This window comes from Coccinella septempunctata, chromosome 1, assembly GCF_907165205.1.
Source record: "Coccinella septempunctata chromosome 1, icCocSept1.1, whole genome shotgun sequence".
Lineage (NCBI taxonomy): Eukaryota > Metazoa > Arthropoda > Insecta > Coleoptera > Coccinellidae > Coccinella > Coccinella septempunctata.
Genome location: NC_058189.1, coordinates 18,603,678 through 18,618,268, shown reverse-complemented (window position 1 = coordinate 18,618,268; position 14,591 = coordinate 18,603,678). Strand labels below are relative to the sequence as shown.

Genomic DNA, 14,591 nt, shown 5'->3' with positions numbered 1-14,591 from the left:
AGTGGCCCAAGGAGCAGGTACTGATCCTTGGGGTACTCCAGCATCTACATCTCTTGTAAAATGAAGATTTCAGCGGTCGATTCGATTAAGTATCATAAAATTTCTAGGGTAAGAGTATGAATGGATGCTACTCGACAATATAGAGGAACACGCCCCTTCTAGAGCGTCTATCTGATGGCGCCCGCTAATTGGCGGAATGAAAATAGCATGAATATTATGCACGAATGTATTCCTATGTGACTACCAAAATCGTCACGGAGATTAATCGAGCGACGTCTAGTATCTGTTGATTAATACATTGATCATGTCGGGTCGTGGTAAAGGTGGTAAAGTTAAGGGCAAGGCGAAGTCTCGTTCAAATAGAGCGGGATTGCAGTTTCCCGTTGGACGTATCCATCGTTTGTTGCGAAAGGGAAATTACGCCGAACGAGTAGGAGCGGGAGCACCCGTTTATCTGGCAGCCGTGATGGAATATCTCGCTGCTGAAGTATTGGAATTGGCCGGTAACGCCGCTAGAGACAACAAGAAGACTAGGATCATTCCACGCCATCTTCAGTTGGCCATTAGAAACGACGAAGAATTGAACAAGTTACTCTCTGGAGTAACTATCGCCCAGGGTGGAGTTTTACCAAATATCCAAGCGGTACTTTTGCCGAAAAAAACCGAAAAGAAATCGTAAATAATTCGCAGCACGATCTATCGAAAGGCCCTTTTCAGGGCCACAACTTACTATCGCTAAAGAAGTTCGCTATGATATTTGAACGACGATGAGGTAACTCGATCTCAGTCCCCTCCGGTAGATTCAAATTCCTACTTTCAGTAGGTACAAATGCATTCTACACAGTAGGTTATCAATTGCCCAAAACTTTCGGTTCACCTCGAAGACTATGTGGGATTATGAGATTTGGTTCGAATTGATCATACATACAATATTTGAGTAATTGATCTGATACTTTGTCGGATCGACCATTCAAAAGTACATTCGAAATGATAGTGTCGAACAGAAATTCAACAAACGCATTCCAATTCGAAAACTATGTCCGATTTCAAGATTTGGTTCGAATGGATCCATCAGTTTCTGGGAAATTGGTTTCATACTTTGTCTAAGCGACAAATGTCAAGAGATACACTAGACTCTGAAGATTTTCAAGAATTCGTCAGATGAAGGATTCTGATATAGATTCCGGAAAAAGCGAAATTTTACCAAAAAGTTCAATTTTTCGTTCATTGTCAGTAGGTCAACAAAATCTTCCATCTGATTGGCTCCTGATACATTAGTGCAAAAAATTTAGCCAGGAGCAAATCGATTATTTCAATTTTTTTAATTGATTATGGTTCAGACTGTGAGTGAAAACCCAAAAAAAATTCAGAAATGTTTTTAGAAATTGGTTTGATACTTTGTCGAATCGACCACTGAAGTCTCCACTTCTATCGAAACTTTCGAACTGGAATTCAACAGAAGCATCCCAATTAGAAAACTATGAAATTTTAAGGTTTGGTTTCTGAGAAATTGATATAATACTTTGTCGAATCGACCACTGAAAACTAAATTTCTATCGGAAGTATCGAAGTATGAGGCTTACTGTTGCCCTTTTATTTTTACGGGTTTGATTATAAATATCAACAGGTAATGAATATACATTAAATGTCTCAATTTTTGCTCAGTAAAAATCGTGACAAAATTAAAACTGAAAAATACATTTCTATTATCCTGAACTCCTATCGGACATCGATAAATTCTTCAACTGTGAGTTTTTCCAGGAGAGACTTCGAATACAAAATCCGGAACAAAAGTACCTGCTCCTTTATAATAAATGATACGAATAGACAATGAAGGCGCTGTACATACGCCAAATAATTTAGTAATCCAGAACAGGTCGCGTTTGGAAATGAATAACTTAACCAAAAAAATGAGGATTATCTGCACTATATTAATTGTACTAAATATTAGCTACCTGGCTTAATTCAGAACTTTAGGATTTGTAGATCTTCTATAGGGGTTATCACCGAACATGAATGAGCGAGTCCAAGCAAACTTTGGAATCGTCCGGCAAACACTTTTTCTCAGAATATGACTACCTCGGCGGGTTTTTTTTTTGGTGTAGCAGGGGGAAAATCTGCAAAACAGACGAACACACCCTCTCCTGAGGGGGAACAGTGTGGGGATTCTCACTCTCTGAGCTCGAGACCCACTAAAAACCCTTAACTGCTTCTTCATAGGTTCCGGGCATTTTGCCTATTAACCAGTTGACTCTTATGGTTTCTGGACTCTCACACGATCATAGTCGTGTTGATATTTGTATGCTGCCTATAGCTTTTATAGGTTAAGCTCTTCTTTGGTTACTTAAAATCCTTAATTGATCTCTCGGTCTTCGGTGGTAGGTTTTTGACCTTCTAGCTTCTTCTGTTGGATCGTAGTCGACTAATCTTCGTAGTTCCTCATTTGGATGTTGTTTGGCTTTGTCGAATACCCTTTCCGCCTTTCTCTTCATAAATTCTGTAACTGGTTCCCATTCCAAGTCCTTGTAGATTTGTTTGTTCCTAACAAACCAGGGTACGTCCATCGCCATTCTAAGGAGTTTATTCTAAGTGGCCTGTATTTTCTCGATGTGGGTCTTGGCTGCGAAGCCCCATGCCGCCGATCCATATGTGAGTTGTGGTCGCGCAATTGTTTTAATCATCGTCAACTTGATGTTCTTATTCATATGACTTCTGCCTATGAGTGGATAAAGTTTACTCATTGCGGCTTTTGTTTTATCAACTGCACATTTGATGTGGTTTTTCCATGTAAGTCAGAGGACTTACATGGAAAAACACAGAGGTCAAGCGTCACTCCTAGGTATGTTGCTTCATTTTTCCATTCAACCTCTTCTCCATCAACTTCAAGGTTTTCTTCCAGCCTCAATCTTCTCTTTTGCAGTAATATTGCTTGAGTCTTTCTTCCATTGATTTGGATTTTCCATTTGATGCACCATTTGAGTAATTCATCTATGGCTTCCTGCAGTCTCCGGTGTATGATCTCTGGGCGTCGATGTCTGAACGCTATTCCTGTGTCATCTGCGTACAAGGTGAGCATATTTCTAGCATTCTTCGGGATATCATAGACGTATATTACGTAAAGCAGAGGTCCAAGTACCGATCCTTGAGGCACTCCCGCTTCCAATTGTCTGGTTTGAGAAGTTGCTCCATCTATTTTCACATAAAAGTTTCTATTCCTCAGATAGTTCCTTATAATCTTGCATAGCTTGGTCGAATATCCTGCTTTTTTCATCTTGTAGATTAGGCCTTCGTGCCATACTCTATCATAAGCTCTCTCGATATCCATCAGAACTAATCCTGTGGCCTGTTTGGTCTGCATTCCTTCGGTGACGTATTCTATGAGCCGTAGTAATTGGAGTTCAGTCGAATGTTCTCGTCGAAATCCAAATTGTTCGGGTGGAATTATCTTCAACATTTCTGTTTCCTCATTCAGCCTTTTAGCGATAACCCTCTCGACGATTTTTCCTAGTGCTGATAGTAGGCTGATTGGTCTATAATTTTGAGGAAATTTCCGTTCCTTTCCAGGCTTGTTGAAAACTATCATTTCTGCAGTTTTCCATCTCTTTGGGTAGTATTCGGTCCTCATCACTCCGTTTGTTATATTCGTCAAGGCTGTTATTCCTTTTCTAGGCAATTTCTTCAACATATAATTCGTTATCCTATATTCTCCCGGCGCTTTCCGAGTGATCTATTGTATTCAGTTCCCTTAATCTCTGGTGCCATCTGTTATTACGCAGTTCTGTTAAAGCATTTTTCAATGTCTGGCTATGCTTATTCAGTTTCTTCTTGTCTTCTTCTCTTTTTGTTGTTCTGTAAATTTTTCTGAGTCTTCTGTTCTTTTTTATAAGTTCCTTTATATCCCTTGGCGTATCTCCATGTGAATGTTTCGGAATTGGTTTCCTTATTCTCTTGGTGCCTTCTTCATAGGCTTCTTTTATTTGATTTTCCAATTTTTCAACTGCTTCATCTAATTCATCCCGGGTGTTTATTTGGGGAATTTCCGTGATTTTTTCCTGAAGTAAATTCTTATATTTCTCCCAGTCTGTGCGATCCTTGGTTTGTGTCTCTTCTTCGTTTTTTGGGCCATGTCCCACTATGAATTCTATGGGATTGTGGTCTGAAGTTCCGTCTTCTATTGTATCAATGCTGATTTCTTCAGTGATGTCTTTCATTACGACAATGTCCAGTACATCGGGTAGTCCATTTACTCTTGGTATGTAGGTCGGTATATCAGGTCCTATCACAACTGCATTAAGTTTTTCAGCATAAATCTTCAGTCTTCTCCCGTTGGTATTTTCCACTCTACTATTCCATTCCTGCGATTTGCAGTTGAGATCACCAATTATGATTTTAGGGTGTCTTCCTTCTAGTAGCATTTTTAGATCCTCTTCCAGCATGTCCTTATCCGGTGATTTATAAGTTGAAATAATCTTCACTTGTCCTCGATTAGTATTCACAATAATCGATATTGCTTCTACTTCTTGTCCATTGAATATTTGGTCGAAATGGTGATCCATATTCCTTCTAGCCAGTATAGCAACGCCACCTGTGCTGTTAGGTCTATCATTTCTGTAGATATCGTAATTGGGAAATGCTATCCGAACGTTGGGGTTAAGTCTTGTTTCTTGGAGAGCTATGACATCCGGTCTCTTCTCTTCAATCAGTTCTTCGAATTCTGGTCTGCGGGCTCTCAATCCTTCGACGTTCCAAGAGACGATTTATCGTCGTATCAGCCAATAAATATTCTTAATAATTTGCTGCATCTTCTTCTCAATCTCTTTCTCCAGATTCTGCATCATCGTGCTGAGGAGGGTTTTCGTGAACTTATCCAGTTCCTCAGTGATTCCAGAAATTCCTTTCCTGGTTTCGGCTTTTTTGACGGTTTTTGCCTTTTCCGTCTTTTTCTCTGGATTCTTCGTCTCTTTGACCACTTTGGTTGCAGTTTCCTGGGGTTTCTTCACTTCCGAAGAGTTTTGGGATGGCTTCGGTGTATTTTGTGTTGGCCTCGAGCTGGTCTGGTTCGATCTTGGCGATCTCTTGGTCTTTTTAGTGACCAACTTCCATTCGCTACATCCCTTGTAGCTGGCTGGATGTCCTTGCTCTCCACAGAGAACACAAGAGGCATTTCGCTCCCCGTTCTCCCTGGTAAGCGTACACTCCTTGGAGCTGTGATTACCAGAGCATTTCACGCACCTCCATGGAAAAGTGCACCTACTTTGGGCATGTCCATATCGCTGACAGCGATAACATTGTCCAGGCCCGGTCGTCCTTCTCTTAGGTTCAACAACACAGTTCATGTTGTAGAGCCTTCTCACCTCGAAGATACCCTTATTCTGGGTTTTAACCAGCAATAAGGGCATCGGCCTCTTAGTTATATTTGAGGTCATTCTTATGACCTCAGCATCGACGATCCCTTGATCCTTGAGGTCGTCAAGGATCGTCGGGATATCTGCATCCAGCGGTAGATATCTCACTACCGCGTAGATTTTCTTTTTTTCCTCCCGTTGAAGAGTATAAAACTCCCTATTTATTTTATGAAGGAAGTCCGTCATCCTTCTGTGGTCTTCCGCGGTTTGTGGAACGACCCTAATTCCGTCCTTCACAGTTGTCGCTCTGCTATATTTAATTCCGTTTCGCATTAACGCGTTGGAAATTGACGTCCATTCTGACGTACCTCTCAGGGTGACTGGGGGGATTTTTTCTTTCCTCTCCTCCACTAGAGTGGTTTTCTGTTGAGCTGAGGCTGTACCCATCGTCGTGATGGGTGGAATTTTACCTTTTTTAGGTATCTCCGTTGCTTTTTTTGCGGTCTCTTCGTCTGAAGATGCACTTTCTTTACGCGCGCGTTTTGTGGGTGGCGCGTTCTGGGTTTTTGCAACTTGAGTTGCAAAATTTTTCTTCTTTTCCGGTTCTGGAGCTACTTCCTGTTTGGAGGAATTTTTGGGGACCGCTACCGGCTTTGCAATTTCTGCAAATGTGGGGGATTTCTGTGCCGTAATGTGTTTTGCAATTTCCGCAAAACTAGGGGATTGAGGTGCTTTATTCTTATTAACTTCCTCTCTCAAGAGGCGTATCTCCCCGACCAACTGAGCTACGGTTTCAGTTAATTTATTTATTTGAGCCTTCAATTGCTCATCCTCTCCTTTGAGCCTTACAAGCTCCTCTGCTTCTCTATCGATGAATTCTTCGGTGTCCGTAGCTTCCATGTAGGAGCTCTCATTGTCTGAGACCTCCGACATGGCTTTTTGTACGTATTGAACTATATGAGGTATTTCTGTGTAATAATGAATATTGGAAATACTCACTAATATGTTACTACTAAGCTATGTGGCTAAGTTATATATTTTCTATACTATAAGAAAAATAAATCGACTCACCAGTGATATCCGTGGAACCATCGATCAATGGATCTGGACTCGACACTGAATACACTGAATTTGAACGAATTTCCGCTCTATAACACATACACTTATAGAACTTACAAAAAACTTCGGAAGTTTCGTAGACGGAATCAAAAATTCCGTAGCTTCGCTAGTGTACACTTTCACTTCGACTTTCTCTTCCACTTTCTCTTTTACAACACGAGAGATGACGTATCGCACTGGTATCATTCAACACATCTACCTGCTTCAACGGCTTCAAAAAAATTTCAATTGAGTCTTCTATTATCTGAATAAGAATTGAAATATATAACTTTCATGACTTAATCTTCATATTATTCACACTATGATATGCTAGTGTAGAAGTTCGAAAACCAATCTGTTTAATGGTGAAAATATTACAGAGTGCTGGAATAGCAAAATACCTGAATATGTCTGTTTTCTAAATTGGTTGTTGAGTACTTTGATTTATATTTCATTACTTCATAAATCAATTTAAACGACTGCATATCTTGATAGAAGCTTTTCTTACGAAAAAGGGATTCAATTGAGTCTTAGAGTCTTGCTTAGATTATGATTCGAAATAATTTTAATCATTTCAATACCCTGAAGAATAATGAAGTTGAAGTTGAATGAAAAAAAAAACATTTGAATGATAAAGGTACTTTTCGAATGAACTTAAATCACAGCTGATAAAATTGTGATGATGATTATAAGTACTCAATTTATGAAAAAGGTGGAATGACTCATTTCGTATCCAAATATAAATTAGAGATATGATGATTATAAATTACAATATCATATTCACATTAATGATTCTCTCTAATATTCTATTGAATTTGAATTTTATTAAACTTTGAATAATTGCTAGTCAAGAGCTGATTAAAAAAAAAATTAGTTATCTACCTTTCTGAAGAATGAGATAAAAAAAAAATCTGATAGTGAACTGAAATCCAAAATATAATGCAATAACAAACTGGTATGAACTCGAGTATGAACTCTATTGAATTGAAACCAGTAGGTGGTTTAAAAGAAAATTTACAGCAGTCATGGAAAGTCATATAGTTGATGCAATAAGACGCAGGTACGGACTTTATTGAGTTGATAGCATGGCTTCATGTAGAAATCTGATAGTGATTGAAAATCAGATATTCGGTGAAGTGAGAAACTGGTGTATTTGATTTTGTATCAAAACCAGTAGGTAAACCTGATAACGATAAATCAGGTTACTCGAAGGTAATTGAGAATGAAACTGGTGAGTTTGATTTCGTATCAAAACCAGTAGGTAAATCTGATAACGTTAAATCAGATAACTCAAAGATAATTTAGAATGAAACTGGTGAGTTTGATTTCGTATCAAAACCAGTAGGTAAATCTGATAACGATAAATCAGGTAACTCAAAGATAATTGAGAATGAAACTAGTGAGTTTGATTTTGTATCAAATCCAGTAAGTAAATCTGATAACTATAAATCAGGTAACTCAAAGGTAACTGATAATGAAACTGGTGAATCTGATTTTGTATCAAAACCAGTAGGTAAATCTGATAATGGTAAATCAGGTGAATGAATCGATAATAATGGTGAAAGAAACTGGTGAACCAAAACCAGTAGGTAAATCTGATATCAACACTTTGTCGAAAGCGAAAGCACGTGAAAATTTATGAAATGAAATTGGTACAGTTAGTATATGAGAACAAAGTGATTGTTATGAATTGGCAATTTAAGGTACAGGTTAATATGAATCTCACAAGAGTGAATTGGGTTGAATTTACCCAAAATAAGGACAAAGTGAAAGAATGTCCAGAGTATCGATCATGAAAATTATTAAGTTATATGTGCTTAATATAATATAGCATTCCTAAATATTTCTAGTAAATGAATGAAATGCTGAAGGATATGAAGCAATAATGTTATTGTTGATGAATAAATCATGGTCTTTATTGAAGAGAATGAAAATATTGTTAATTGCAAATCGATAAAAAGAATTGAAATGATGCAATTTTTGGAAATCCATTGAAATAGAAACGCGTTTTGTTTTCCGGGGCTTCAAGCAGCGATAGTTGATTAGATAATGCTCAAACTTTTGAATCGGTCGTCAGAATTTCAAGCTTCAGATACATAGTAACTCTTGCAATCGATTTAATTCATTGATACATTATATAATATATAGATGTCTAAACTTTCCCTTCAAATAGCTGATTAGTTAAATAGTTTTCTTAGAGCAAGAAATTATTAGGAAGGTCCCGTGAGGAAACGATTGTCAATTTCGTCAATTGAGTAAAGCCCTATACGTAGGAGTTCAAACAAACAAAAATTCGAAAAGGATCTAAAATGATTTCGGTTTTCGAAATTCATACTCATCGATGCATATCTTATAGGTAGATTATGAAGCACTGTGTAAAAAAATCTCATAGTATAATTAAAATGGATCTATATATTTTAAGTAGATTTTTTAATAAAAGAAGAACAAAAGAACTTTGGATGTTCTCACGGAGTTATCAATTAATTTAAGATTATAAAATATGTTCGAATTATTTGAATTCTAATTTTTCGAAAATAATAAGTACAATTTATTAAAAAAAAAAAATGCAAACTTTAATCGCTGCCTCATCCACAGAAAAAGGTTATATACAATATGGTTCTATAAAAAGCCGTCATAATACGTGAGTTAAGACTATAAAAAAAAGGTTTTAATTTGACTATTATGATGTCTATCATTATTATTATGAAGATAGAAATAATGGTTGTTTTAGCTTGTATTAGTTTTGGGAATAGTAGGTACTCCAAACCATAGGAGATCAGAACATATTGACATCGATCTTTTATCCCGAAATAAAAATTAGAATATATTATAAAACTCAAATAAAATTGCAGAGGTTATCAGCTCTGCGCTATTTAAATCAAACCATTACCAGACTAATGTCTGTTATTTCATAGCAGGTTTAGGTTTAGTAAATTGAAGTGTTAAATGTTTATTTACTAGGTATTACTATATTTAATACTGAAGGTATTATAATCTATACAATTTCTAATAGCAATGGTCTGGTGTGGTTTTTCTGGGTTTCCCACATCCTAGCAATAAATATTGGACCATACTTGTATTGCCCCAGATAACAAATGGAGGATCTTTCTATTCTCAGGAATATTTTATTTTTGCATGCAATTTTGATATGTAATGATATGTGTAGGTAATTGAGCATTGTGTTATAAGAGATTTGATTTTGAGGCGGCGTGTTGATATAAATTCATCAGAGCAAAACCAAATCCCTTACTCATTCAGAATTCTCGACAACAATAAATATGTCAAATGCGATTGGTTTATTAGTCAACAATATTAGTGTTGGCGGTCAAAGTGTTGAATAACATACCCCAGCAGTTTTCGACAGTGAGAACCATATTATGTACTTTGCAATTGGAACCTATATACTGTATATAAGCATCTTTTAGGAATAAGATATTTCTCTCCGTTTCAGTTAGTTCTAGTTTGATATTCATTGAGAGTATAGATCGACCTCCGTTAAATCGATTGAATCAATATACAGATTGTTTCACAAAGTGCGTTTCATTGAAGAAGAATTTATCCTAAACCAACCTAATTTCCAACAGAAACTTTCATCCACTTCCCTTGGGATCTAGAGGGTAAATTTCCATCCTTGAATGTTCAAAATTCGATATCTCGGAAACCGTTAATCGGCGCATAAAGAGATTTGGCATATACTATCCTTACACGAATGCGATTATTCTTTGAAACTTTCATCCACATCCCTTGGGATCTAGGGGGTGAATTTCCATCCTTGAATGTTCAAAATTCGATATCTCGGAAACCGTTGAACGGCGCCTAAAGAGATTTGGCATATACAATCCTTACACGAATGCGATTATTCTTTGAAAATTTCATCCTTTTCCCTTGGGATCTAGGGGGTGAATTTCCATCCTTGGATGTTCAAAATTCGATATCTCGGAAACCGTTAATCGGCGCATAAAGAGATTTGGCATATACAATCCTTACACGAATGCGATAATTTTTTAAAAATTTCATCCTTTTCCCTTGGGATCTAGGGGTGAATTTCCTTCCTTAAATGTTCAAAATTCGTTATCTCGGAAACCGTTAATCGGCGCATAAAGAGATTTGGCATATACAATCCTTACACGAATGCGATTATTCTTCGAAAATTTCATCCACTTCCCTTGGGATCTAGGGGAAATTGTCAGAGAATAATCACATTCTTGTAAGGATTGTATATGCCAAATATCTTTATGCGCCGATTAACGGTTTCCGAGATATCGAATTTTCAACATTTAAAGGTGGAAATTCACCCCCTGATCAAAAGGGAAGTGGATGAAATTTTCAGAGAATAATCGCATTCGTGTAAGAATTGTATATGCCAAATCTCTTTATGCGCCGATTAACGGTTTCCGAGATATCGAAGTTATTCTCATTTTGAGGATGGATTTTTTTTCATCGTAGATAAAGGAACTTGCATGAAATCCCCTCTATAAGCCTTCTGTCTGACTGAATATAACTAATTTTTGCAAATTCTCAAGCAGTGTATATATTGGCAATAACACTTTCAGGAAATGTGGGATTACATCGAACGCTGTGAGTTATGTGTGATCAGTATTGTATATTATTCGCGTATTATTAATCGCGAAGGCTGTAGGTCCGAGCTACGGAGGAAATGCGAATCTCGAGGGCCGTAGGCCCGAGTTACCGACGAAAGTCGGATCTCGAGGACCGGAGACCCGAGCTTTGGACTTAGGACGAATCGCGAGGGTCGTAGGCCTGAGCTATTGACGAAAGGCGAATCTGCCCATAAAGGCGATTCTACACAAGGTGGATCTCCTGGCTATACTAATCTACCAATAAAGGTAGATCTCCTGGCCATACTAGTTTCCTATTAATGCATTATTGTCATGGGTAGTCGAACATAGAAGTATTCAGCAGCTTCCCAAATTATTTTTTTATTTGTATGTCGCATTGATTTCTGTACCTAGTACCTAGCGGGTGAATTGAGAAGATATGAATTGTGGAGATTGCAGAAAAATTATGATGGTTAGAGAGTAATCAATATATCTATGTACTACAACTCCAGCCTCCACCAGCTCCTCACATTTTTTCAGTTCACCTCGAGACGTTGAAGCAGGTAGATGTGTTGAATGATACCAGTGCGATACGTTATCTCTCGTGTTGTAAAAGAGAAAGTCGAAGTGAAAGTGTACACTAGCGAAGCAGTGCGATACGTCATCTCTCGTGTTGTAAAAGAGAAAGTCGAAGTGAAAGTGTACACTAGCGGAATTTTTGATTCCGTCTACGAAACTTCCGAAGTTTTTTTTGTAAGTTCTATAAGTGTATGTGTTATAGAGCGGAAATTCGTTCAAATTCAGTGTGTTCAGTGTCGAGTCCAGATCACCCCCAAGATCGCTGGTTCCACGGATATCACTGGTGAGTCGATTTATTTTTCTCATAGTATAGAAAATATATAACTTAGCCACATAGCTTAGAAGTAACATATTAGTGAGTATTTCCAATATTCATTATTATACAGAAATACCTTATATAGTTCAATACGGACAAAAAGCCATGTCGGAGGTCTCAGACAATGGGAGCTCCTACATGGAAGCTACGGACACCGAAGAATTCAGCGATAGAGAAGCAGAGGAGCTTGTAAGGCTCAAAGAAGAGAATGAGCAATTGAAGGCTCAAATAAATAAATTAACTGAAACCGTAGCTCAGTTGGTCGGGGAGATACGCCTCTTGAGAGAGGAAGTTAATAAAAATAAAGCGCCTCAATCCCCTAGTTTTGCGGAAATTGCAAAACACATTTCGGCACAGAAATCTCCCACATTTGCAGAAATTGCAAAGCCGGTAGCAGTCCCCAAAAATTCCTCCAAACAGGAAGAGAAGAAAAATTTCAAGTTGCAAAAACCCAGCACGCGCCACCCACAAAACGCGCGCGTAAAGAAAGTAAAGAAAGGTAAAATTCCACCCATCACGACGATGGGTACAGCCTCAGCTCAACAGAAAACCACTCCAGTGGAGGAGAGGAAAGAAAAAATCCCCCCAGTCACCCTGAGAGGTACGTCAGAATGGACGTCAATTTCCAACGCGTTAATGCGAAACGGAATTAAATATAGCAGAGCGACAACTGTGAAGGACGGAATTAGGGTCGTTCCACAAACCGCGGAAGACCACAGAAGGATGACGGACTTCCTTCATAAAATAAATAGGGAGTTTTACACTCTTCAACGGGAGGAAGAAAAGAAAATATACGCGGTAGTGAGATACCTACCGCTGGATGCAGATATCCCGACGATCCTTGACGACCTCAAGGATCAAGGGATCGTCGATGCTGAGGTCATAAGGATGACCTCAAATATAACAAAAAAGCCGATGCCCTTATTGCTGGTTAAAACCCAGAATAAGGGTATCTTCGAGGTGAGAAGGCTCTACAACATGAACTGTGTTGTTGAACCTAAGAGAAGGACGACCGGGCCTGGACAATGTTATCGCTGTCAGCGATATGGACATGCCCAAAGTAAGTGCACTTTTCCATGGAGGTGCGTGAAATGCTCTGGTAATCACAGCTCCAAGGAGTGTACGCTTACCAGGGAGAACGAGGAGCGAAATGCTTCTTGTGTTCTCTGCGGAGAGCAAGGACATCCAGCCAGCTACAAGGGATGTAGCGAATGGAAATTGGTCACTAAAAAGACCAAGAGATCGCCAAGATCGAACCAGACCAGCTCGAGGCCAACACAAAATACACCGAGGCCATCCCAAAACTCTTCGGAAGTGAAGAAACCCCAGGAAACTGCAACCAAAGTGGTCAAAGACACGGAGAATCCAGAGAAAAAGAAGGAAAAGTCAAAAACCGTCAAAAAAGCCGAAACCAGGAAAGGAATTTCTGGAATCACTGAGGAACTAGATAAGTTCACGAAAAACCTCCTCAGCACGATGATGCACAATCTGGAGAAAGAGATTGAGAAGAAGATGCAGCAAATTATTAAGAATATTTAATGGCTGATACGACGATTAAGAACAATCTCATAATTGTCTCTTGGAACGTCGAAGGATTGAGAGCCCGCAGATCAGAATTCGAAGAACTGATTGAAGAGAAGAGACCGGATGTCATAGCTCTCCAAGAAACAAGACTTAACGCTAACGTTCGGATAGCATTTCCCAATTACGATATCTACAGAAATGATAGACCTAACAGCACAGGTGGCGTTGCTTTACTGGCTAGAAGGAATATGGATCACCATTTCGACCAAATATTCAATGGACAAGAAGTAGAAGCAATATCGATTATTGTGAATACTAATCGAGGACAAGTGAAGATTATTTCAACTTATAAATCACCGGATAAGGACATGCTGGAAGAGGATCTAAAAATGCTACTAGAAGGAAGACACCCTAAAATCATAATTGGTGACCTTAACTGCAAATCGCAAGAATGGAATAGTCGGGTGGAAAATACCAACGGGAGAAGACTGAAGATTTATGCTGAAAAACTTAATGCAGTTGTAATAGGACCTGATATACCGACCTACATACCAAGAGTAAATGGACTACTCGATGTACTGGATATTGTCGTGATGAAAGACATTACTGAAGAAATCAGCATTGATACAATAGAAGACGGAACTTCAGACCACAATCCCATAGAATTCATAGTGGGACATGGCCCAAGAAACGAAGAAGAGACACAAACCAAGGATCGCACAGACTGGGAGAAATATAAGAATTTACTTCAGGAGAAAATCACGGAAATTCCCCAAATAAACACCCGGGATGAATTAGATGAATTGGAATATCAAATAAAAGAAGCCTATGAAGAAAGCACAAAGAGAATAAGGAAACCAATTCCGAAACATTCACACGGAGATACGCTAAGGGATATAAAGGAACTTATAAAAAAGAACAGAAGACTCAGAAAAATCTACAGAACAACAAAAAGAGAAGAAGACAAGAAGAAACTGAATAAGCATAGCCAGATATTGAAAAATGCTTTAACAGAACTGCGTAATAACAGATGGCACCAGAGATTAAGGGAAGTGAATACAATAGATCACTCGGCTTGGAAAATGCAAAAACGCTTACGACGAGAACGGACAGTTATACCTCCACTGCATGGAGCAAACGGAATGGTATATACGAGACTTGAGAAAGCCG

General features: G+C 38.4%; 1 protein-coding gene across 1 annotated transcript; it reads left to right on the top strand.

Annotated features, from left to right (window-relative positions):
• The first annotated feature begins 272 nt into the window (after positions 1–272).
• Positions 273–725, top strand: LOC123322716 (histone H2A). Its single transcript, XM_044910705.1, has one exon. It carries the CDS (start codon positions 305–307, stop codon positions 677–679), a length of 375 nt encoding a protein of 124 aa, XP_044766640.1. The 5' UTR covers positions 273–304; the 3' UTR covers positions 680–725.
• The last annotated feature ends 13,866 nt before the right edge of the window (positions 726–14,591 follow it).